Source organism: Cebus imitator, unplaced genomic scaffold (assembly GCF_001604975.1).
Source record: "Cebus imitator isolate Cc_AM_T3 unplaced genomic scaffold, Cebus_imitator-1.0 Scaffold711, whole genome shotgun sequence".
Classification (NCBI taxonomy): Eukaryota; Metazoa; Chordata; class Mammalia; order Primates; family Cebidae; genus Cebus; species Cebus imitator.
Window position 1 is genome coordinate 260656 of NW_016108026.1, and position 25645 is coordinate 286300.

A 25645-nucleotide genomic window follows, 5' to 3' on the forward strand; every position below is an offset into this window, starting at 1 on the left:
CATGTTGACCAGGATGGTCTCGATCTCTTGACCTCGTGATCCACCCGCCTCGGCCTCCCAAAGTGCTGGGATTACAGGCATGAGCCACCGTGCCCGGCCAGCCCTTCGTTTTTGATGAGGTCAGGGTGGGAGCCGCGTTGCCACCCGGGCAGTGCACTGTGGCCCCAGGTGGGCTGCTCCGTCTCTGGTGCATGGCGAAGGGGCAGTGGTTTTAGTGGGGTCCCCTCCTTGCTGTTGTGCACTGAGCTGTGCTCAAGGTAGGTAAGCATTGATATCCTGTCCTACCGAGGGGGAAACTGAGGCCCCAAGTTGGTGTGATTTGCCTGAGGTCACAGTGAGGCAGTGAGGAAAGGGATTTGAGCCAAACTCTGATACCAGTCACCAAATGAATGAGTGAATGAATGAATGATGAATGTGAAGTGCTGGAATGTAAACCACCTGCTTGGGGGGCCTCCAGGGCTGGGACTTGGCCCAGGGAGGTAGGCTGCGAAGGCTTCTTGGCAGAGGGGACCCAAACTGGCCTTGAAGGAGGCAGCAGAGAGGAGGGGTCATGCCAGGAGACCCAAGGTCGAGGTAGGGTGGGCAAGGGTGAGGCCAGGCAGCTGGGGCAAGGGAGCGTGGCTGGAAATTCGTTCACTCAGCCACACCTGCCCCGCAAGTCTCTGCCTCCTGATCAGCTGACTGTTTGGTTGATCTGTGGGTGACAGGCGTTTTGGGGATGCTGGAGGAGACACAAGCCTGACCCCATGGCCTCGGGAATGTCCTCACCCAGCCCTGTCTTCTCTTTCAGAGCTCCCTGGAACAGCAGCTGCAACAGCCATGGCCCCTCCCTGGGTGCCTGCCGTGGGCTTCACACTGGCACCCAGCCTGGGGTTCTTCGTGGGCTCCCACTTTGTCCATGGCGAGGGTCTCCGCTGGTATGGCACCCTGCAGACACCCTCGTGGCACCCGCCCCACTGGATGCTGGGCCCTGTCTGGGGCACGCTTTACTCGGCCATGGGGTAGGTGGGCATGGGTGCCAGCCTGGGGATAAGTCTGGCCCTTTGCAAAGAGAGGCCTGCCCAGGACAGAGGGTCTCCTCTAGGCAGGCCCCAGGCCACAGCATGCTTTCCCCAGCCACATTTGGCAAGCCAGGGTGGGGAAGCTGCGGGCCTGTAGATTGCACAACTGAACTTTCTCCTCCTGGGCCCCTGGGATGGGCGGGTCGGATGCTCACCCCACCCGGGCATCCCTGCCGTGGTCATAGCTCCAGGCAGAGGCCTGTAGTGTGTAAAGGTTGGGCGTGGGCAGCGGCACGGACACTTTCCAAGATTAACAACGGCAGCGACAGCCCCTGGAGCAGCTCCTTTGCTGAACTCCTGCCTGGAGCCCGGCTCATCTCATTCCTACTCAATGCTCCCCATGATAAGGGGCCTCCCAAGGACACAGGGCTTGCAAGTGTGGACTTCCCACAGCCCGCTTCAGGCTCAGTCTGGCCTGAGGCCCTGGGACTAGACCAGGGGAATTCCATCAGCTAAGGATGTGCTGGGAAGGGTAGGGCGCCCCTTGGTGGCTGTAGCTGAGAACTGCACCCAGGAGGTGTGGTCAGCACCCCACCCTCCTTCTGGAAAGTTCCCTGCATTCTGGTTCTGTGCCAGCCCAATGCAGGGTGGGGAGGCAGGTGCCAGGCACTCCAGGGGGTGGATAGCAGAAGCCAGGCCAGGTGCCCGGCTCTGATGGGAATAAGGCCCTGGAGCCTGGGTGTCACCTGGGCCCTACCCCTCCCAGCCCAGGCCCTGCCCAGACGGGCTCCCCACACCCGCTTGGCCTTCCTACTCCACCAGCCTCTCTTCAGGGGAACGTTTGGGGACTCCCTGTGGCTCTGGATAAGGTAAACCCCTCGTTAGTGGGTGAGCGCCTGGGCTCTGGTCCTGGCTGTCCTGACTTTATTCACTGAGGACCTGCCAAGAGATCTCAGTCCCCTCACCGCCCTGTGCCCCAGTTTCCTGTGTAAAGCGGGTACCGACACTGCTTGCCTTACGGCATTGTCATGAGGATGAAATGAGTGGACGCTTGGGAAGCGGTAGGGCTGGCTCCTGTGAGTGCTGGAGGGCACCGGCTACTATTCCTGGCATTATCGTTGCCCTGTGTTAATACCTCCCGTGACCAGGACTCCCCCACACCCCTGGACCTTACCCTGCAGTCACACAGACTGACTCGGGGTCGCACATCTGCCTCAAAGCCTTTACATGTCCGGTTTTCTCCCTTAGAAAACTATTCATCCTCTAAGGCCCAGCCCAAATGTCCCAACTTCCATGCAGTGCCCTGGCTAGGTTAAGAGCCTCTCTTCTACCTGCTCACACCATGTGCTTCCCCTTCACAGCAGTGACAGTGATAATAATGGCAGGTATTTATTGAGTGTCCTATATGCTGGGTATCCCATGAAGCACTGCCAGTGTGCTGACTACAATCCCTAGAGCAACCCTATGAAAAATGAAGGGCCAGAGAGGTCAAGCAACTTCCCTGAGATCACACAGCAGTGTCAGGTCACGCCGGAGCCACCTCTGTGTCACTTGGAGGTGGGCAAGGCTCCTGGCTTTTTTCCTAATGGTGCTCTGAACTGCGGCCTCTGTTTCAGGTATGGCTCCTACCTGGTCTGGAAAGAACTGGGAGGCTTCACGGAGGAGGCGGTGGTTCCCCTGGGCCTCTACACCGGGCAGCTGGCCCTGAACTGGGCGTGGCCCCCCATCTTCTTTGGTGCCCGACAAATGGGCTGGGTAAGTGTGGCCACAGCATGTGCCCCTGATCCCTGGATCTGACACTTGGGAGGACATGCAGCATCACACATGACACAGGATCACTGCCTCTAGGTGGGGCCAGAGGCGGCGAGAGCCCATGTCCTGGAGCCTCCCTTCCACTGACTCTCCTCCAGTGAGGGACGCTACGAAGGCAGAAGGGGTTGCAGGCGTGGGTTTAGGGGCCACTGTGCAGGAAAACCCACGTGATGCCTAGTACTGTGTGGGTGACCCTCAGAGGCAGCAGGCTGGACACTGGCTCCTCTGTATGACAGCTCTTTTTTTGAGACATAGTCTCCCCTCTATCACCCAGGGGTGTGCAGTGGCATGATCTTGGCTCACTGCAACCTCCACCTCCCGGGTTCAAGCAATTCTCCTGCCTCAGCCTCCCGAGTAGCCAGGACTACAGGTGTGCGCCACCATGCCTGGCTAATTTTTACATTTTTTTTTTTTTAAGTAGAGATGGGGTTTCACCATGTTGGCCAGGCTGGTCTTGAACTCCTGACCACAGGTGATCCACCCGCCTTGGTCTCCCAAAGTGCTGGGATTACAAGTGTGAGCCACCTCGTCCGGCCAACTGTTTCTTTTTTTAAGTTTTAAATTTTTTTAAGAGACGAGGACTAACTATGTTGCCCAGGGCAGACTTGACCTCCTGGGCTCAAGCGATACTCCTGTCTTCACCTCCTGAGTAGCTGGGACTCCAGGCCATGCCTCTGTGCCTGGCAGCCTCTTTTATTTTGAGACAGAGTCTTACTTTGTTACCCAGGCTGGAGTACAGTGGCATGATCTCAGCTCACTGAAATCTCTGCCTCCTGGGTAAAAGGTTCAGGTGATTCTCCTGCCTCAGCCTCATGAGTAGCTGGGATTACAGGCGTGCACCACTACACCTGGCTAATTGTATTTTTAGTGGCGACCAGGTCTCACCATGCTGGCCAGCCTGGTCATGAACTCCTGACTTCAGGTGATTTGCCCGCCTCAGGCTCCCAAAGTGCTGGGATTACAGGCATGAGCCACTATGCCTCACTTGGCACCTTTTTTTTTTTTTCTTGAGGCGGAGTCTCGCCAGGCTGGAGTGCAGTGGTGTGATCCCAGTTCACTGCAGCCTCAACCTCCTGGGCTCAAGCAATCTTCCCGCCTCAGCCTCCCAAATAGCTGGGACTATAGGCGTGCACCATGGTGCTGGACTAATTTTTAAACTTTCTGTAGAGACACGGGTCTCACTTTGTTGTCCAGGCTAGGCTGAACTCCTGGCCTCTAAGGATCCTCCTGCCTCAGCCTCCCAGAGTGTTGGGATTACAGGCGTGAGCCACTGCGCCTGGCCAGTAGCAAGCTTTTGTTTGAGCCCTGTAGTAGTAACACTGGGAGGTCAGGGCTGCCCTCAGTGAAGACTCTGAGCTCAGAGAGGGGACGGAACGTGCAAGGCCCCCTAAGCCACCAGCACACCCCTGAAGGAGCTGAGTTCACTTCAGGCATGTCATGTGCACCCCACACATGGCCTGTGTCAGGCGGGATGAGTGTTCCCATTTTACAGATGAGGAAACTGAGGCTGAGACGAGAGAGGGGCTTGACCGGGTCTCTCAAGGGTGGAGTAGGGGTGAGTGAGGCTCCTGACTCCCAAATCCAGCGGGGGTCGGCTGTGGGACACGCACTTGGGTAGATGTAGTGCCTCAGGCCTCCCTGTCCTTCCTCCCCCAATCTCTGCAGGCCCTGGTGGACCTCCTGCTGGTTAGTGGCGCGGCCGCAGCCACCACCGTGTCCTGGTACCGGGTGAGCCCACTGGCTGCCCACCTGCTCTACCCCTACCTGGCCTGGCTGGCCTTTGCGACCACACTCAACTACTGCATATGGCGGGACAACCGCAGCCGGCGTGGGGGCCGGCGGCTGCCAGAGTGAGTGTCCGGCCCACCAGGGACTGCAGCAGCACCAGCAGGTCCCATCAGAGGTGGTGGCCATCATGCTTTCACGACCACTGGGCCTGGTACTGTCCTGGTCTGGGTCCACGGGGTCAGCAGCAGCTTCAGAGGTGGCCCGGCCTCAGCCCTCGCCCGGGAGCGGCATCCTGCGCTTTTTGCACGCTCAGAGCATGTTCTCAGAACATGGAATTTTATAAGCCAAATAAAGTTTTAACCTCCTCTACCATGGCCTTTTTGCTTGGGTGGGACCCTGGCCACGGGGAAGAGGAGCTGCTGGGGCTCGTGTCAGCGGGACCTGCCTGCGCTGCCTTCTCCAGACGGCTGGATCCAGCGGGGGCTTCCCCAGGCTTCCCCAGATGCTCCTGGAGCCCTGCAGAGGATGAACGAAGCAATCTTGGGTGCACACTGGCTCAGACCCAGCTGGGGCTGTGGGCTTTGGCAGAGGGAGGGGTTCTGTCTGCTTCCCAAGGCTTCTGGGATGCTCAGCCTGGGCCCTTGAACAGCCAGGCCCACAGCCAGCGTCTGATGCCTGGTCCTGCCCAGTACGTGATCCTCAGCTGGTTTTGTCCAGGACAGAACTGGGGGTGCTGACTGCCCCATCCCCCAGGAACCCAGGCTTATGCCAGCCCCACAGGCACCCAGTTGGCCCAAGGGGGTGTCAGAGGCAGGAAAGATTAAGTCCCAACTCAAGCAGACAGGGCCTCCTTGCTGGCCCAGAGCGGCCAGGATTGGGGGGGTCACCGCCAGTCTCTCCCTCACCCCGGCTTCCAACTGGGTGACCCATGGCCTCTCCAGGCAGCTGTTTGGGGTAAATGAGCCCCACATGTGGCGCTCCTGTCCTGCTACTGGTCACCACACCTGTGCAGCACTCAGCAGCACAGCCTGAGGCTCCCTCCCCTCCGCCAGGCCTGACCTGCTGGGCTTTTTCTGTTTTTGGTAGCTAAGTTCATTCAAATTGGCAAAATGTTCATAGACAGCCCATCATCGCTCAGCAGCCCGACGCTGCTCCCTTCTCCCCCTACTCTTCCGTCCTCCCCTGACCCGTACGCTCAGATGCAACCTGATGGTCACGAAAGCTCGGGCGCAGTGGCTCACACCTGTAATACCAGCACTTTGGGAGGCTGAGGAGGGAGGACTGCTGGAAGCCAGGTGTTTGAGACCAGCCTGGGCAACACAGGGACATAGGGAGATTTTGTCTATACCATCCACTTTGACACACACAGACACACACTCACAGTCTATAACGTCCACTTTGACACACACACGCACGCGCGCAAGAAAACAGCTTGGGGAAAAAGATAAGCAGATAGTCAACTGCATTATTCTGTTGGAAGGGATGGCTCCCGCCCAGGGCTGAACTGTTCCACCCTGAGCCCCGGCCTCCCACTCCCCTGACTCTGATAGAGTTTATTGCCAGAGAGGTCACCCTCTGCGGGACCCAGCAGCTTCTTAACCATGGTCACTCAGCTAAGCCCTCAGCCCACATGGCTTTCCTGATGCTCACTGGTGTGGTGGAGCCAGCTGGAGAGCTGCTAGGTATCCCTTTTATTAACTTACTTCTGAGGTTCTCCAAAATGCTCAGAGTTGAATTCCTCCATGCTATGTGCAGACATTACTGCAAGCAGTGGATGACAGAGAGGTCCTTGTTATCAAGAAATTTACAGGCCAGGCTGTCTCCTGTGCCAGCATGCTGGTGAGCATGCACCATCCCTGCAGGGCACAGGGGTGTCCTTCGAAGTGTCAAGGGACACCTGAGTGCGTGCCAGACACTTAGGAATTGAAGAAGGTGCAACCCAGCCCCAGACTTCCGGGGTCTTTCCAGTGAGGCATGCATATGCCTGTTTCTCATCTCCACAACTTGTGGGGTTATTCATCTGCAATGAATGTCCCACATAGCTCCTGCTGGCCACAAAACATGTACTGCCACAAAAACGCCCTGGAAAAACGGGCGAGAGGAGAACTCATTTAGCATTTTGTCTGCCGGCTTCCTGTTAACAGCCTGGCGATGTTTCCTCTGCTCATAACAGCATCCCCCCCATCCCCCCCCCTTTTTTTTTGAGACGGAGCCTCAGTCTCTTGCCCAGGCTGGAGTGCAGTGGCACAATCTCTGCTCACTGCAATCTCTGCCTCCCGGGTTCAAGCAATTCCCCTACCTCAGCCTCCCAAGTAACTGGGACTACAGGTGCCTGCCACTGTCCTGACTAATTTTTGTATGGGAGACGGGGTTTCATCATATTTTCATCATATTGGCCAGGCTAGTCTCAAACTCCTGACCTTGTGATCTGCCAGCCTTGTCCTCCCAAAGTGCTGGGATTACAAGTGTGAGCCACCCTGCCCAGCCTATTCCCCTCTTTTCTAAGATGCTGTCATCCACTAGGGACTTAAGGCTTTGATGTTTCTGAGTGGGTTATTTTTTGAGACAGAGTCTTGCTCTGTTGCCCAGGCTGGAGTGCAATGGCATGCTCAGCTCACTGCAACCTCTGCCTCCTGGGTTCAAGTGATTCTCCTGCCTCAGCCCTCGAGTAGCTGGGACTACAGGCATGTACTACCTTGCCTGGCTGATTTTTGCATTTTTAGTAATGGGATTTCAACATGTTGGCCAGCCTGGTCTCGAACTACTGACCTCAAGTGATCCAACCACCTCAGCCTCCCATAGTGCTGGGATTGCAGGCATGAGCCACTGTGCCTGGTCAATTCTGGCTTTGGATGGATTCTTAGTGCAGAGTGACTAGGGTGCGGATGAAGGAAGAAGCAGTTAGTGCCTCTGCATGTGGATCTGGCTGTATCCCAGCTCTTGGAGTCCCTGGCTGTCGGCCTTCCTTGGGGGTGTCCATTTGCAGTGAGCAGAGGTACAAGGACATGTGGGGACAGAGAACAGGCATCTGCAATCATGGAAAGCCTGGACCACGCAGTCCTGATTCTGGGGCTGTCCCAGTGCCTCCTTCAGCTGGCCTATCTCCTGGGCAGCGGGTTTTAAGTGAGCCGAGAACCAGTGAGAACACTGGCCACTGCGCTTCAAGACAAGTCTGCGTGGGCATCAGTCCTGAGGCGAGCAGCAGTACGGTCCACGTAGCCCACCTCGGGGCCACTCCGCCTTCTGCATCTTAATCTCCCTGGTCACCATGTGGTGCTGCTGTCACCCCCGACGGCATCCATGCATCTGCCCAGCAGTGGCCCACAGAGCCCTCCACACTCCCCAGCAGCCAGGGTTTCTTACCGTCCCCCTACAGGATGAGGAGGCAGGTGCGGGGAGTCCACTATCTTCAGGGCCGCCAGGGCTCCCAGCCAGCTCGGAGCTGGAATCAGCGTAGGGAAGCACACTGGGGTGGAGGCCTGCGGTCTAAGGGCCATCTTCATTCTTCTCCCACTCTCTCAAGGTGACTTCTTGGTCTTTGGGGCTTTTCAGCGACAATAAGGGCGACAGGCCACACTGAGCCTGTGGCTCCAGGATCCAAAGAGCGAGGAGGGCAGGAGAGAGAGAAGATGGCCTTTATTGCAGCACGAACCAAGTGAGGGAACAGCATGTCAGCAGCTCTCCAGGAGCCACCAAGGGCGATGGGCCCACCCTGCCCCTGCAACAGGCCCCCCAGGGGCTAGAGTGTGGCTCCCTCGAGGAAGGGCAAGGCATGCTTGTAAATAGGGGCCCAGACAACACTGGGAGGGCACCATCATTGGGTGCAGCTTTGCTACAAGAAAGATTGTTCTTAATTTCAAAGAGGAGACACCACCATGCCTAGCCCCGCCCTCCTGTGCACTGGAAGGTTCTGGAAGCAGCTCCCACCTGCCTGGGGAGTTAGGCCCACCCACTGTCCGTGAGCCGGGCCAAGGCACACTGTAGCCAAACAAAAACGCTGGCAGCTGACTCCCAATTTCAGGAACACAATTAGAAAAGAACTGGAATTTTACATTTTTCTCCCATAGATTAAAAAATAAGAAAAAGCTAACATTTTGACTGCAGATCCTGGTAGGTACATCTGACTTGAACCCAAAGGTCTCCTTGGAATCCTTTTCAGCTTCGAGCTCTGCCATCTGCCATCAGCCCCAGCCCCAGGCCCCCATTGCCAGAGGATCCAGGCCCATCTCAGACGAGGGCGGGACCCCGAGGAGTGCCCAGCAAGCAGGGCAGCCCCAGGGAAGACAGGGACTGACTTCCCTGTCGGGGTCTGTGACCCTCAGCAAATGGAAAAGGAAATGGAGGCTCCTGCTGGGACCTCAGTGGGGAAATTTGCTGGTGAAGGTTCTGGGTGAGCTGGATGGGGACAAGGCAGGCCTGCCGGGTGGTGGTCTCAGGCTGTTCCTGGGCACTTGTCACATAGAGCCCTGTGGGTGTAGTGTGGGGCCCACACCCATCCCAGGAGCATCCTGTTGCATCAGAGCAGAGACCCTGGAAGTGAAATCTGCCTGCCCCGTGTGACACAGGGCTCCCAAACGCTTCCCTGTGGAACCCTGCTTCTGAGGACACCTTATCTCGCTCCATGTAACCCTTCCCCCAGCACCCACGGAAAAGCAGCTGGGAACAAACTCTCCATGCCAGGAATGAAGGCCTTGGCTAAGCCAGAGACTCATCAGTGCACGGATGGTGCTGAGGGGTAAGGACAGGGCCTGGGGCGGTCCTCAGCCCTGGGGACGCCATCCTGTCCTGCTTTGACCCACAGTGGGGTGGAGGACGCTGTGCTCCCGGACTCTGAGGCTGGGAGCGGGGCTCAGGAGGACAGAGGCCTGGGGCTGAGGCTGTGCCCAGGGCTGGTGTGGGGGCCTTTGCAGAAGCAGCTCCGAGAACTGAGGTTGGAATCCTGCCCCAAGCACAGGACGGTGAGTGTCTAGACAAGGCAGGTGACGTGGCAGCCACCGGGCTGGTCCAGAAACAAGGTGCTGAAGACGTCGTTGAAGAAGGTGGGGTGGTACCTGCAGGCTCGTTCGCAGTCAGGGTTGAAGTTCACCTCCAGGATCTGCGGCTGCATCACCCGCTTTCCTGACAACAAACAGTGCGGCAGAGCGTGAAGGCTCGTCGGCCTCCGCTCCTGCAAGGGCAGTGGCCTGGGACCCAGCAAACGCTGGGGAGGCCACGGACTGAGCTCTGATTCCCAGGGGACGGGCAGTGCAGAGCCGGGCCTGGAACTGGGCAACTGGGGTCTCTAGGAGATGTCTGCTTCTCTAGGAAAGCCCAGGGCTGCCTCCAGCCCTAAGATGAGTCTGTCCCTTTAAGCTTGGATGTTCAGTTTAGTTAAAAAAAAAAAGCAGAGGAGGGACGGCCGGGGGGTGTGGGTCGGGATGATCAGGGTGCCTTTCCCGCAGGCCTCCTGTCCTGTGAGCTCACCCTGACACCGAGGCCCAACCCACAGCCCCTCCCCTCTGCACCTGCACAGCAGGTACTTCCCTTCCCTGTGGGCCGAGCCTCGGCTTTCCCCAACCCTGATTTCTGGCCTGTTCAAGCCAGAAGACAGCCTGGGGCCGGCCCCTGCCTTCTCCAGGTACACGGCTGGCTGGCGGAGGGGGTGCCTGGCGGTTTGGATCAGGAGATGGGGAGCCCCTCTTACCATCTGGACGGCTGTCCCACTTCAGCATGAGGTCAACGGCATACATGGCCCGGGATGAGGGGTAGTCGCAGAGGCCCAGGGGAGGTGGCTTGGCACAGGCCACCTGGAACAGCTCCGTGAAGGCCCGAAAGATCTCAGCCTGGGGATGGAGGAGGCTGAGTTATGAGGCCTGCTCAGAGCAGCCTCTCAATAGAGGAGGTTTGCTGCCCCTGCCTGAGCCCCAGGCCCCACATGGCCCAAGTCGCCCCCTCCCGTATCTTCATGTCTGCAGACCTCACCAAGGCCACCTCCACCCAACACCTGCCCTCTTACTTCTGGCACCCACCTTCCGAAAATCTGCCCATCTCCTGCCTCAGACCCCCGTTGCTCCCCACTACCCCAAGGAGCTCAACACAGCACCCAGAATGCTGCTGTCGGAAGTAGGGGCCCAGCCCACACTCCAAACACCTGGGATTCGGGGGCAGGCAGTGCTACCACCCTCTGGCTGTGCCAGGGGTGCCCCACATGCCCCTGCAGGTCACTCCCTCCCTCTCAGGAGCACCCACAAAGGCCCAGGGTGGACAGGAAGGGAACCCACGCTGTCTCGACAGCCTCTGGAGAAGGATCAACTGCAGGGGACAAAGGCCCCTCCCAGCCCATGCCAGCCGAGAAGGAGGGAGGCATCTCCTGCAGGCCCCCAGCCTGGGACCCGCCCCACCGGCCTGAGGTGGTGTGCAGGACAGCACTTACCTGGACGTCCGTCCAGAGAAATCCTGGGTATTGCTTCTCAAACTCGGGGATGAAGTCTTCACAGTGCACCTGCAATTGACACAGGGCCCATCACGCTCTGCCAAGGCCACCGCTGGGCTGGGAGCGGGGAGCCTGCCACTGACTAGACCAGGAGCTTCTGATACTGGGGTGGGGATTCCAGGAGCAAGCAGCCAGCCCCAACACCTCAGCATACTAACAGGAGGCAGGAGATGGAGTCTAGCTCTAGGTCTTACTGTGTGACTCTGGACAAATGGATTAACTTCTCTGAGCCTGTTTCCTCCTCTGTGAAATGGAAAAATGTGCCATGCCCAGTAAACTGACTTTGCCAGGCTGCTTCGAGGCTCACACAAGACACAGAATGTCCAGGGCTCCAGAAACTGCAGGCCCTGGGGTGGCACCCACCCTCACACTCAGCTTGGTACGGCACAGAGGAGGCCAAGCTCAGACTCTGACGCAGGGCCCACCTGTTCTGTGGCTCGATGCCGGCTCCAAATGCTCGAGGGATGCACGACTTTACCCAAAACACACCCGAGGAAGGTGGCAGTTGGCTCAGGTTTCTCCCAGAAAAGGACAGGCCAGGATAGGCCCCTATGGAAGCCTTCCATCCATGCTGTGCTGGACACACACCCCCAGGCACAGGGCTCCAGGAGAGGACTCTCGGGATGACCCCCACAGTACAGAAGGGAGGGACTCGAGGCCCTGAGGGTGACTTCCAACCATGTCTCGGGGCCCTGCTGTGTGAGAAGGCGTCAACGCAGGTAAGGATAAGGGGAGCAGGGCGACAGGACCACTCGGCCCCTGTGCGGAATGTGTGCTGGTACTGCGCACCACGGCACGGCAGGGCCCTTTCTCCAAGTCCTCCCAGAGGACTCCTCGGACACGGGCACAGTCCGGTGGTGCCTCCACACATGTTCCTGCGTCATGGTTTATCATTAGTGAAGACCTTGGATAACGGTCTGCAGCCACGCTCAGCAACAACCCTGAACCTCAAAACAAGCCACTCAGCCAACAAAGCAAGCTATAGAAGGATCTGTTCCATAAGATGATATTTATATAAAAACCTAAGTAGGGCCGGGCCTGTGGTTCACGCCTGTAATCCCAGCCCTTTGGGAGGCTGAGGCAGGCCGATTCCTTGCGTCCAGGAGTCTGAGACAAGCCTGGGCAACATGGGAAAACCTTGTCTCTACTAAAAATACAAAAAAAAAAAAGTTCCAGCCACTCGGGGGGCTGAGGCAGGAGGATCGCTTGAGCCCAGGAGACTGAGATGGCAGTGAACTGAGATCACATCTCTGCATTCCAGCCTGGGTGACACAGTGAGATCCTGCCTCTCAAAACAAAACAAAACACAAAACCTAAATAAGCAAAACAGCAGCTTGAATGGTCAGGGACATACTCATGCTGAAAAGAATCAACACGGGGCTGGGAATGACAGCCACACCTTCAGGAGCAGGGGAAGGCTGGGGCTGGGTGCAGGGGGAGTCCACGCACCTGTGGGCTGGTGACAAGCAGGGTAGGGTAGGTGTTTTATGCATCTGAAACACTCATAACCTGCCAGCTCAGAGAGGACTTCCGGGACTTCCTTCCTTCCCATACCCCGAGCTGGCCTCTCGCTTCTGTGCAGACTGTGTGTACCTGGCCCAGGTGCTCTGGCTGGCCAGTTCTAGTTTCTCGCCCCTACCTTGGAAGGGCCTTTTTCCAGATGCCCCTGAGCTCCAGGCGCTCAGATGTTGCAGCTGCCATTTACTGAGTGCAGGTGGCACGGGGCAGTGCTCAGCACTGTGCCTCAGGGAACACGGGAGGCCGGGGACCCAGGTAGGGTCACAGGCCAGCAGGGTCACAGGCCGGCAGGTAGCCGGACCAGGTGGGGCCTCTTGGCATGAATCTCTGTGCTTTTCCGCCTGCCCTGGCTGCTTTTCCGGTTGAAGCGGCAGTGAGGAGTAAGCCCGGCTGGGAACCCACCGTCTCAGCCTGCTGCTGGACCCATCTCCACCTGCATCCGTGTCGTTGCAAACACAGAGTGCCCCTCCGCACCGTGGGGAGGCCTACCTGGGACAACACAGAACCCAGCCCGGCTCATCATGGCAGTGCTAACGATCGCCTTCCATAGCAGGAACTCAGGAGGCAGCTCCTGGGACAGGCCCAGGGGGCCGGTCCTCCTAGGAGGCAGTGTGGGCGGGGCAGGGTCTGGGTCTGCACTGGCCTCCACGTGAATCTGCTCTACGGCTTCCTCAGGCCCTACCTGCTTCAGCACCACATCTGGGTCGTAGTTCATGACCGTGAAGTGCTTCTCGTAGTCATCCAGGTCATTGAGTGCAAAGGCCCTGGAGGACAAGCACGCGGACACATGTATGGGTTGCTGAGCTGGCCTTGTCCTTACGAGGGAGGCACCGCCCACTCAGCCTTCCCAGCTAGGGGCTCAGGGCTTGGGGCAGGAGTCTATTCCCTCGTCTGTGCGGGTGGGGGAGCCCCCTGGCCCCACCGAGCTGGGGTGGAGGTGAGTGAGATGCTGGGAAGTCTCCGCAGGTCCATAAAAACGGCACCTGGTTCTCACATTGGCACCCATTTCACCAAGAATGTTCACATCCATCACTGTGGGTGATGCCAGGACTCTGAGGCGGGTAGGGCAAGTCACCACCAACAACCACCAAGGGAGACGGGTTCCAAGGGCCACTCACTGGGTAGGTGACGGAGGGCGAGTGCCATCAACGCCTTCTGATTCCAAAAAGGGCCCATCGCCCACCCACTACCTCCACCCGGTCCCCCAGCTCCCCGACCCTGGACCTGGCCAGCCCTCCCCTTACCGGTTGGAGAACCGCAGCCAGAACACGTCATACACGAACAGCCGCAGGGGCTTCACCGAGCGCAGCAGCACGATGTAGCGGATGTCGAACTTGACCTTTCCCACGTCTTCTCGAAGGAACAACACGGGACTTTCGATGTACTTGGACACAACCTGGAGGACACAGGCGCAAGCTCAGCCCTCGCCTCCCCTCCCCTGGGCCAGGACAGAGCCCCGGGGGGCTCCCAAGCACACAAAGCCATGAGGGGCACAAGCCTGGCTGCACTCTACTCCTCCTTTTGCCTTTCCAACCTGCCTAGGTTGCCGCAAAGTCTGGTTCTTTTTTGTTGTTTGTTTTTGAGACAGAGTTTGGCTCTGCTGTCCAGGCTGGAGTGCAGTGGCACGATCTCTGCTCATTGCAAACTCCACCTCTTGGGTTCAAGTGATTCTCTTGCCTCAGGCTCCCGCGTAGCTGGGATTATCGGAGCCCACCACCACCCAGCTAATTTCTGTATTTTTAGTAGAGACAGGGTTTCTCCATGTTGGCCAGGCTGCTTTCAAACTCCTGATCTCAGGTGATCTGCCTGCCTCGGCCTCCCAAAGTGTTGGGATTACAGGTGTGAGCCGCCGCACCCACAGCAAAGTCTTTACATTCATTTTTAATGGAAATGGAATATAAATTCTCACCCATCCACCCTCATCCCACAGCCTGAACTCTGCATGACAACTGTCCCTGTGATGCGTTTCCCACCAGCCTCTGACCATGTACACACCCCAAGTGGATCCCGTGTCCTGCAACCCCAATACTGCCTCCGGATGTCCCCTCACTACGACTCTTTACCATGGCTCGAAAGGCTCCCTGTCCAGGCGTGGCTACCTCACCCTGCAGGGCAGCCATACCTGGCATACTAGTTGCTAGGGTTTTTGAGATCAGAAGCACCCAGGACAGTTCTTTTTTAAAAGACAAGATCTTGCTTTGTTGCCCAGGGTGGAGTGCAGTAGCGCGATCATAGCTCACTGCAGCCTCAACTTCCCGGGCTCAAGTGATCTTCCTGTCTTAGCCTCCTGAGTAGCTGGGACTACAGGGGCATGCCAACATGCCTGGCTAATTTAGTTTTATTTCCTTGTAGAAACAAGGTCTCCCTGTGTTGCCCAGGTACGTTTCAAACCTCTGGACTCAAGTGATCCTCCTCAGCTCCCCAAAGTGCTGAGATTACAGGTGTGAGCCACCCTGCCCAGCCTGGACTTATCTGTGAGGACCATGGCACTTGGTCCCCTTTGTCCCATCTCTCGCTGTCCAGCCAGGGCCCTGGGCTGCAGGACCCACCTTGGGGGTGCTCTCTCGATGCCGGATGATGCTGTGCAGGTTCTTGGTGACATGGGTGTCCAGGCTGCGTGCTAGGTTCCAGGGCTTGCAGATCCAGTGGTTGTCCTCGCCCCTGGGGAGCAGAAGGACCGTCTGGGTGGTGCCTGGGCCTATGTTCACATGGTGCCTCCCCAGGACCCAGTGGCAGAAGAGGGCAGCCCACATCTCTTCGGGAGCTGAGGGCATGCCAGAGAGGAGCTGTCAGAGGCCAGGATTTGGGAAACAAGGAGAGGTTTGCTAGAGCCCGGGGGGCTGTGCTGCAGTGGAGAGCTCCTGCAGCCCACGAGGCCGGCTGTGACGTTCCAGACCCACGGGTTGGCTCCTGCTCCACAGTTTCCACAGTGGGTGCTCATGGAGGAGCAGGCGGACACAGATGGGCTGGGGGAAAGGGCCATGGAGCGCACCCATGCCGTGTTTGAGGCTTACCCCCTTTCCCGCTGCTGGAAGTAGCTGACGAACTGGGGCAGCTCAGTGCGCAGGTTGAAGGTCCGGGGCAGCCAGGGTGGGCCCTCGGGGCCGCCCGCCCGGCGCGCGATGGAGGCCAGGCAGTCCTTGACGGTCAGCAGGTTCTCGCAGGGGAACTGGTTCAGCAGCACGCCCGGCCTCTCCTGGCTGAGTTTCCTGCAGCGGGGAGGCAGGTGCACCAGCTTAAGGGGAGGCCGAGACTCAGAGGCCGGCAATGCCTAGAGGCCCTGACTGGGAGAGCCCCTGCCGGCGAGAGTGCCCTCACCTGTAGTCCTTGAAGTGTGAGAAGTTGAAGAGGATGTCGGCGTCTGCCTCGCTCTGCGTGAGGGTGAAGCGCGGGTGGGTGAGGCTGCTGACCACCTGTTGCATGTCCGTGTAGACCCTGCGAGGAGAGCCTGAGCTGGGTGACCGCGGCCCTCATGTGTCCAAGCAGGACTGGATGGAGCACCAGCGCTGGCTCGGGGATTCCCCTCCCTGTTCTGAAGCTAATGAGACCGAGGTGAGTCCTAGGCTCGAGTCACGATGTTGGACAGCCGGGTTCAGACCCCACTCCCTCCAACGTGCCGAGGGAGGGGGGCATTCCGTACCCTTTCGACACCTGGCTCCCCACCTGCAGGGCTGGACCATGCAGTCTACCTCGCATTTGTCGTTAAAATTAAATGGCATAATTTGGGTGTTTATTATGTGCTAGTTCTTTCACCTCACATGGAAAAAAAAGAGGATGAGACTGGGGCCACCAATCTCACACGGACACACCAAGGGCCTCGGTGAGGCCTCTGCTCTGGAGTAGGTGGAGGGACTCAGGCCGCCGTCAGGTCCCCACCAGATTCACATCTCAGCAAGAGCCGCTGGGCTGCCCGGCTGGGGCAGAGGCCAGCAGGGAGGAAAGCCCCTGGGCCTGGTGGAGGGGGCAGAGTGGAACAGCCTGCCTGTTTCTGTCTGGGTCAGGTTTGGGCAGCCAAGGGCAGTGTCTGGGAGCTTCATGGAGGGGCTCCTGGGAAGGCTGAGGCGGAACCTGCTCTGCGTGTCTGCGTCCTCACCTGTGACTGCTTCCGCGAGGGGTCCAGCCTGAACCTGGGGGCCTGGCATTCCTTAACTCAGCAGTCACACCTGCAGACTCCTGCGAAGGGCCCTCCTGGCAGCCCAGGTGCCTGTTCTAGGTGCCCAGCATGTTTACGGCCAGCAAAGGCTCCCTCCTGGCATGCATGGGCCTGGTTGTGTGTCGGTTTCCAGGACTGAATGAGCACATCCGGGTAACTGGAGCGGCCCCATGACATGCAGAGTTGGTAACGTGACCCCATGGTACCCAGAGGACAGAGGTGGGATGGGACCAGTGGTGGCCAATGCTCCTCTCCAGGGGGCCTTTCACCCACCGCCAGCATTTTCTATTTTTAACTTTCAAGGGTGATTTTATTATTTTTTTTTTAAAGGAGTCTCACTCTGTCGCCCAGGCATGACTGCAGTGGCCTGATCTCCCCTCACTGCAGCCTCTGCCTCCCAGATTTCAAACGATTCTTCTGCCTCAGCCTCCTAAGTAGCTGGGATTACAGGCGTCCACCACTATCATCTTTTTGTATTTTTAGTAGAGATAGGGTTTCACCATGTTGGCCAAGCTGATGTTGACCTCTGACCTCAAGTGATCCACGCACCTTGGCCTCCTAAAGTGCTGGGATTATGGGCATGAGGCAGTGCGCCTGGCCTCATGGGTGAGGCAGGAGAATGGCTTGAAACCCGGGAGGCAGAGGTTGCAGTGAGCCAAGAACACGCCTCTCACTCCAGCCTGGGTGACAGAGGGAGATTCTGTCTAAAAAAAAAAAAACCAAAACTCCAGAAAACCCTGCTCACTCTTGCACTTCCTGCAGCATTTTCCCTGGATCCTAAGAGCTCCGCTCCCTGCACTCATCCCTGCTGCGCCCAGACAGGATGCAGCTGACTTACTGGGCACCCATGTTCTGGGGCTGTGGGAACCATGAAGCCTGGGAGGCAGTGACTGAGGACAAGTCCCAGCCCAAGCAAAGGGGGCTACGTACTTGAAGACGTGGTCGTCAGGGTACACCACTGGGCTGATGGCAAGTGGCAGCTTCTCCTTGTTTTCCTTCAGAATGGCCTAGAAGGAAACACACCAGAGGTAGAGATGAGCTTAAGGAAGGGAGGGACAGGTCGGCGCCGTGGCTCATGCCTGTAATCCCAGTACTTTGGGAAGCTAAGGCAGGTGGATTACATGATATCAGGAGTTTGAGACCAGCCTGGCCAACATGGTGAAACCCTGTCTCTACTAAGAATTCAAAAATTAGCCAGGTGCGGTGGCATATGGCGATAATCCCAGCTACTTGGGAGGCCAAGGCAGGAGAATCACTTGAACCCGGGATGTGGAGGTTGCAGTGAGCTGAGATCACACCACTGTACCCTAACCTGGGCCACAGAGTGAGACTCCGTCTCCAAGAAAAAAGGAAGAGAGGGAGGGGACACAAATCTCCCTGCCCAGAGCCAAGTTCTGTGGCCTCACAGGCCATCAAATGGCAGCCCCTCACTCCCAATACCCCAAAGCCTCTAACCACCCCTTCACCCCAGGATTCCGGGGCTCCAGGGCCATCATGTGCCGAACAGTCCTGGTTCGGTGTCAAAAGAACAAGGTAAACATTGCTGCACATCTTCTCAATGCTACCTGGAAATCACTGGGGGTGAGAGGGTGGCAAAACCCTCATGGGAGGAGCTGCATGGTTCTAGGAGCCCTGAGACCTGTCCTGAGCTTCAGCAGTGTGACAATTTAACACATGCCCATGTGTCTGCACATGGTGGCTGAAGCCAGTAATCCCTGCACTTTGGGAAGCTGAGGTGGAGGACTGCCTGAGCCAAGGAATGTAGGACCAGCCTGGGCAACATAGTGAGATCCCATCCCTACAGAACAATTAAATAATTAGCAGGGCTTGGTGGCGGTTGCCTAGAATCCCAGCTACTCAGGAGGCTGAGGCAGGAGGATTGCCTGAGCCCAGGAATTAGAGGCAGCAGTTAGCTATGGTTGTGCCACTGCACTCTAGCCTGGGAAAAAGCAACACCACATCTCTTTAAAACAATTTAAAAAAAACGATTAAGACATGCCCTCAAACTTTGACACTCTCTTCCAAAGGCAGAGTTGCGTCCATCTCTGAGGGTGGGAGGGACCTAAGGAACTGCTTCCAATTAGCAGGAAAAAGGTGGAAGAAACAGGGTTGCTTCTGTGATGAGGCCATGAAGCCCAAGGCTTCCTCTTTGCTCTTTCCCTGGGATCAGCTGCTCTGAGAGAAGTCAGGTGCCACGTCCTGGGGACACCTGAGCACACCTATGCAGAGGCCCACAAGGCAGGGAGCCCAGCCTCCTGCCAACAGCCAGCACCCACACAGCAGGCACGCGCACATGCCATGTGGAAGCAGGTCCGCAGCCCGACAGGCAGCCTGTGTCTCGAGGGAGACTTGAGGCCAGAGGCACCCTGCTGAGCCAGTCCTGAACTCCTGCCCCACAGAAATCATGTGAGATAATAAATGTATGCTGTTTTAAGGTGCTAAGTTTTGGAGTTACTTGTTACCCAGCCACAGCTAATGGACATAGGCAACCCCGGGCCCAGAGCACAGACCCGACTGTGAAGGGTCAAATGAGAAAAAACAGGGATGCCTGGCCTTGTATCTCCTCCTCTTTCTGGTCAACACAGAGGTTCCCAAGGAAAAACATGAACTCCAGTTCATGTTCCATTAACAAAGAATCCCAAGATCAGGAAGTGTTTCTCCCTCCAGCTGCGTTCACAAAAGCATTTTCAGGTAAATGTGTACTAAGCACCTTCCTGGTGCAGGGGCTCCAGGAGGCTCATAAACAGCCTTTGAACCAATAAGACTGATCTCCTTCTTTTTGGCAAGGTTGGTTCAATCGCCACTGACTTACACTGAAAGTGCCAGGAGGCCCCCCAACAGCCCACCCCTGCAGTTGGCAGTGCTCACACAAACACACCACCACTCTGCACACCCACTCTCACGTGAGCCAACTCATCTAACCCTTCCCGAAACCCTCTGAGGCACTTAGCGCCTGGTGTGCAAGAACGGCAACTTCAGTCCCTGTGGGGCAAGCCTGTAGCCTCAGCCCACAAGCCACCAGGTCCCCTTGGTTCTGGACTCAAGCTCTTCCTCCCTTGGCAAGTGACTTAACCTCTCTGTGTCTCAATTTCCTCATCCTCAGTAAGATGAAGATAAAAACAGAACTGTAAACTTGTAAGGAAGAGTAATCCCCCCCACAAAGTACTAAGCACAGGCTCCCTTGTGGGCTGGTCCAAGCCTATGGAAGCAGCAGCAGATCAGAGGGCAGGGGAAGGAGGAGAGAGGGGTCAGGGGTCAGGAACCCCCTACCCAACCCTGCCTGGTTCTGGAGGTGGCTACATTCCTCTTCCTCCCCCAGCACTGGGGGCTTGCCAACCCTGGCTCCCTAACCTGCCAGCCTCCTCATATGGGGCCTGGATGAGCTCCAACCTCCAGCCAGGCACTTCTGAGTGGGCCAGATGGGTCCCACGGGGCCCTGACCGAGACTAAAAGCACCTTTGTTATCGATAAGTGACCAAGACAGTAACTTGCAGGCCTGCTGAGTGAAAAAGGCATGTGATGTATGAACACTGGGTGTTCCTGTGCCTTTGTGAGATGAGGACACGGGCCGAGCAGGGTTCACAGCCAAGACCAACTGCACAGCCACCTCCTTCCCGAGGGAGCGGCATGGACCCTCTGGGGACAGAGGCTTGTAAGTACTCTTTGGACCAATAAGACTGACCTTGTTTTGGGCATAGTTGGTTCAATTACCACCGACTTAGACCAGCACCATCCTCACCAGGCATCTTGCGATCTGGAGCCCCAGCTGTGCAGCCACAGGCAGCCTGTGTTCACTCTCTGAGCCCTTCGTCTCTCAGAGGCTCCCAAAACTCTCTACGCCTCCCATAGTAACTGGCTCAGGGCCTAGCACCTGGCTGGTGTTTGATAACATTTGGTGTCTGGACAGAGAACATTCTGGAAGCTACCAGGCAGACACGGTGGGGGTGGAGGAGGGCTGCACCTGGTAGTGCTCGGCGGGTGGCTCGGGCGTGCAGGAGCTGAGGTCCAGCATGTCGGCAGGGGCCCAGGGCAGCAGCATGCACTTCCGCATCAGGGGATCTGTCTCTCCGTAGGCAAAGTCCCGGGTCACCTCCTCTGTGCCAAGACACGTGTCCCCATCAGAGCGGGATGACAGGACACTGGGCCAAGGCCTGTCCTCCAGGGCGGGAGGGCGCTGGACTTACCACCAGTGTCTAGGTCCCTCAGGGGCCACAGCAGTGTGTAGGCCACCTGCTGGGGCATGTAGAAGAAGGGGGCCGTGGCAGAGCTGGGCACATCTGCATGCTGGATCCGCGAGCCGAACTCATCCATGATGTACCACACTGGCATCTTCTCCTCGGCTGTCTGCAGACAGAGCACACACGGCAGCCCTCACCCACCTGCCCACCACGGGAACTCCCTTCTGGAACCAGACATCGACCACCCATCAGCCCACAGCCATCTCTCTGATCTTCAGACAGGCCCTCTCACATGTACCCCAGGCCTTTTAGCTAAGCTATGTCTTTGCAGACCAGACCCAGGCCTGGATAATATAGGGTGACAACTCATGGTAAAAGGGCATTTGGAAACAAGGCACGCAGCTCAGTACCTGTAGGGGTGTGTCTGGGTTTGTGGGCATGGAGGGAGGGGGAGTACTCTTTGAGCTCAGGGAAGGCTCCCCGGAGGTGACATCTAAGCTAAAATCATGAGAAACATGCAAGTATCTTTCCCCAAACTAAGAGTGGTAAGGGGCTGGACCATGGGGTGAGTCCAGAGAGGCCAGCAGTGGTGGGTGAGGAACAGTCGAGGGCTTTTAAGAGAGTGACAGGATCAGAGCAGCTAGGAAAGAGGTGGCTGAGTCATCTGGGCCCTTTTAGTTTAGGAGTCAGAGGGCTGCATCCCGTGAGCTTGGATGTCAGCTGGACCCGAGTCCATAGCACAGTGTGCTCCTTGGTAAGCCACAGGAGAAAGTGAGTGGCTTGTTCTGGCCGGCCCTCCACCCGCCCTGATGGCGCAGGGCAGCACAGGTCTGTGTCCATGCCCGTCCTCCCTGTGCCTGGGGCCCAGCTACTCACTCACCCCATGGGCTAGCTGGTAGGTCTGGTTGAACTTCCACATCTCCTCCAGCACCAGGCCCACAGCCTCTGCGCTGGGCAGCTCGCCGTGGAACTCGATGCCCATCAGGTTGGCCATGCGGTGCAGCAGCCCGGGCACCTGCAGCAGCTGCTGGCGCGCGTGCTCCACGCGACACGTCCAGGCGTGGTCGATGAGGAAGATGCTGCGGGCACAGGCCACCCATGAGGCTGCCGGGCATGCACAGTGCAAAGGGAGGCGGGGAGAGGAGGAGGCCCAGGGCTGTGCTGGAACCAGGACTGGAGCTTCCTGAGATTTGCTCTACCAGGTGCCATAGTTATGCCCAGTTTTGGACTCCAGGGGGCCTGGGTCAGGGGCTGGCGCTGCTGCTCACTCCCTGTGTAATCCTGAGCAAGCACCTCTGCCTCTTCGAGTTTCTCAAACAGGGCAGCAGGGGTCTCTACTGCCTGTCACCAGACTGTCACGGCAGCAGATGAGGCCAAATATACAGTACACCTACCGTCCACTAAGCACTCGTAATAAACACACCAGTAGTCACTGGTGTGAAGTCCTTAACTGGACCCTGGACTATTGTAGATCAGGCCCATGCTGCCCATTTTCCTTCTTTTTTTTTTTTTTTTTTTTTTTTTAAGACAGTCTCACCTGTCACCTAGGCTGGAGTGCAATGACGCGATCTCGGCTCACTGCAACCTCTGCCTTCCAGGTTCATGTGATTCTCCTGTCTCAGTCTCCTGAGTAGCTGGGATTATAGGCACCCACCACCACGCCCGATTTATTTTGTATTTTAGTAGAGATGGGGTTTCTTCATGTTGGCCAGGCTGGTCTTGAACTCCTGACCTCAGGTGATCTACCCGCCTCAGCCTTCCAAAGTGCTGGGATTACTGGCATGAGCCACCATGCCTGACCATGCTGCCCATCCTGCTGCCTGCAGGCCTGGCACGGTGCAGCTGCTCAACAAAAGCAAAGGCCATACACGCCGGGGGCCAGCACAGGCGGACGGCACGGAGGCTGCCACACAGGGCTCACCCGTGCAGCCAGGTCTTCTGCAAGCGCCAAGGACTTTTTGTAGGAGAGGCTTCCAGTCCCCACACAGGAGCCCTGCAGCCCAGCTCCCAAGGGAAGCGTGCCAGGGCTGACCATAATCCTCCCAGAGCCCTGCTGGATCAGGAGGCACTGAACACACAACACACAGGTGCCTGATGGGCAAAGCAGACCCCCGCTCTGTTCCTTTTAAAATGAAAGGGATGGCCAATATTCCAGTTCTCAGGCTGGGAGCAAGTTCAGGAGTATTTATCTTACTGTGCTTGTATTAGATTTGTTGGTTGGCCCATCCTAAGTGGGTTTACTCTTGCACTTGTGCTAGAGTGGATGAGCATGTGATGCAGGGCAGAGCCAGGCCTTCGGGGTGACCCTGGGCAAGTGAAGCAAGGGGTGCTGTACACAGATAGGGACGGGGGTGAGGACGGAGAGTTTGTTGGGGCCTGGCAATCGGGGAGATTCAGGGGGACGAGGGCCTGGAAGCAGAAAGGCTCAGAAGCACGTGGGGCTGAATGAACACTCAGCTTCCAATTCCAAGACCCTGGATGCCTGGCCCCCACTAAACATGGCTGGCAGTGGGGTATGTGGCTGCAGGCCTGAGAGAAACTGGGAGCTCCCAGGGCAGCCACTGCATCTAAGGCACCTGCTCCTGGGCCTGAGAGCCACAGAGCTCACTTCACTGAACTTGAAGGGGAAGGTGAACCCGAGCATGCACGGGTAGAGGTGCTGGGCTGCCCATATTCGGGGTGGCTTGCTACTGCCCACTCACAGCTGGAGGAAGACGCGGGAGAAGCTCTGCAGAAGAGACCAGACCCCTGCCCAAAGAGCTGTGCATGGACACAGGGGCCCAGCAGGCCTGTCCTAGGGATAGCCACTCTTGGTCCCTGGGGGCAGGAAGCCTGGGGTACAGTTTCAGCTCTGCCCTAACTACCCTGTGGCCTTGGCAAAGCCAGGTCTGCTCCGAGTCTCAGGTCCTCAGGTGTTCTGGGGCCCATCCTAGATTCCAATTCAGCAGGAACGGGGAAGGGCTGTGGCCGGGGAGGAGTAAGGCTGATCTGGACCCTCAACCTGGAAGGTAACCTCGAGCAAAACTGGAACTCCTAATCCCCTGTAGTAGGACCACTGTGACAGTGACACGGCTGGGAGGTGCTCCCAGGCCACAGTCCACCCAGACTCCACAACAAAGTCCCGTGTTGCCATGGACACTGCTCTGAAGCCCTGATGGACACACCGCTGGCCACATGTGCTCACCACAAAGCTGTCCTGAGGAAGGCATCCAGTGGTGGTGAAGGGCCCAGGAGAGTCTGCAGTTACTGCGTTTCCCACCTTTCACCAAGTGAAGGTCATGGTGACATCCCCGGCCGGCCTCCTACCTGTTGGGGTCAGCCGCCTGGAGTCCGCTCTCCCTGGTCACGATGACCTTGTAGCACGGCTCGCTCCCGGGGTTGGGCTGCCTCTTCCGTACCTCCTGGGCTGCTTCATCCTCCTCCTCCTCTTCCACTTCCTCCACTTGCATGATCCCAAACACTTCCCCAGCATCGAAAACCTGGGGGCCAGAGCTCGGGTCAGCAGGGGTGCAGGCAGGAGACCGCACCCCTAATGCCTTCACCACTGGCTGGGACTTCCGCTCCAGAAAGCCACCCAACGTGCCACACCCAGGCCGCAAGGACAAACATGCCTCCTTCAGAGGAGTGAAATCTGTTTAATGCAACTGCAGTCTTATGGGCGGGGAGACTGAAGCTCCTAGAGGCGTCAGGGTCAGAACAGGGACCTAATGTACCCATCATCACCTGAGCTGTCATTCAGAGCCCTTTGTCCCACAGGACACTGTGTGCGAAGATGGGACTGCGAGGACTCACTGGAGGTATCTCTAGTCCATCCCCCTTGAATTACAGGGAAAGAGAGGCCTCAAAGATAAGAGAGGGTGGCTCCAGTCCCAGTGGAGGTCAATGGGAGTCAGGATCTTGGTGGCCAGCGGGGGACAACCCTATTTTCCCCCTCCCCACAAGAACCCTTCAACACTAGGGTAGCTGAGGCATCTCACAGAGAAGCCTCCTCCAACATGGCCCCACCCAATTAAGGCCAACAGGAAGCGAAGGTCCAGGTCAAGGCAGGACAGGAAGATAAGCGCCTTGGTCCTGCCTGTGTGGCCAGTCAGGCAGGCAAGTGACCTTTTCTGGTGTATGTGGACCACAGGGGCCCCTGGCCCAGCCACACTTTCGTACTGTCTGCCACGAGCTGGCAAGGGGGGCTTCTGGGCAGATTCTGGAGCCAGGCAGTATGGGTTCAAATCTTGGTTTCAGCACTTCCTAGACAAGTGACCTTGAACAAGTAACTTAACTACCCCTTGCGTGTTTCCACATCCACACAATGGGATTAACAGAACCTCCCTCTGAGGGCTCCTGGGAGAATTAGATGACTCATACCCGGAGCTCAGAGTGGGGCTTGGCCACAACAAATGCTCTGTAAGCACACGGTGCCATTGTTACGCTTCTGAGACTCAGTTTCCTCACTTGCCAGAGGGGGTGTCATCCACCCTTCAGGACAGATGGAATGAAATCAACAGCGTACATGAAGTCCTGGCACACGGCGGGGGCTCAGCAGAGACCAGTTTCTCCCTAAAACCTAGTTCCCAGTACTGGATTAAAAACGGCAGTTGAAAAGGCTGGGTGTGGTGGCTCACACCTGTAATCCCAGCACTTTGGGAGGCTCAGGCGGGAGGATCATGAGGTCAGGAGTTTGAGGCCAGCCTGATCAACATGGTGAAACCCCGTCTATACTAAAACTACAAAAATTAGCCAGGTGCGGTGGCTCAAGCCTGTAATCCCAGCACTTTGGGAGGCCGAGGCG

The 25645-nt window shown here is 57.4% G+C and overlaps 2 protein-coding genes across 2 annotated transcripts in view; one reads left to right on the top strand and one right to left on the bottom strand.

Moving 5' to 3' along the window:
• TSPO (translocator protein) overlaps positions 1–4909 on the top strand; it is a 10111-nt gene extending 5202 nt beyond the window's left edge. The window contains exons 2-4 of the mRNA XM_017518883.1: positions 791–1001; positions 2618–2756; positions 4479–4909. Of these exons, the coding sequence (XP_017374372.1) occupies positions 820–1001; positions 2618–2756; positions 4479–4667 (510 nt within the window). The 5' untranslated portion in view covers positions 791–819 and the 3' untranslated portion in view covers positions 4668–4909. The remainder of the gene's footprint in view (positions 1–790; positions 1002–2617; positions 2757–4478) is intronic.
• Positions 4910–8160: 3251 nt separating this feature from the next.
• TTLL12 (tubulin tyrosine ligase like 12) overlaps positions 8161–25645 on the bottom strand; it is a 20689-nt gene continuing 3204 nt past the window's right edge. Inside the window, exons 2-14 of the mRNA XM_017518885.2 lie at positions 24169–24341; positions 21743–21941; positions 20869–21028; positions 20646–20779; positions 17615–17691; positions 15850–15966; positions 15546–15740; positions 15081–15192; positions 13776–13927; positions 13214–13295; positions 10954–11022; positions 10225–10363; positions 8161–9659 (exon numbers count right to left, since the gene is read on the bottom strand). Of these exons, the coding sequence (XP_017374374.1) occupies positions 9508–9659; positions 10225–10363; positions 10954–11022; positions 13214–13295; positions 13776–13927; positions 15081–15192; positions 15546–15740; positions 15850–15966; positions 17615–17691; positions 20646–20779; positions 20869–21028; positions 21743–21941; positions 24169–24341 (1761 nt within the window). The 3' untranslated portion in view covers positions 8161–9507. The remainder of the gene's footprint in view (positions 9660–10224; positions 10364–10953; positions 11023–13213; positions 13296–13775; positions 13928–15080; positions 15193–15545; positions 15741–15849; positions 15967–17614; positions 17692–20645; positions 20780–20868; positions 21029–21742; positions 21942–24168; positions 24342–25645) is intronic.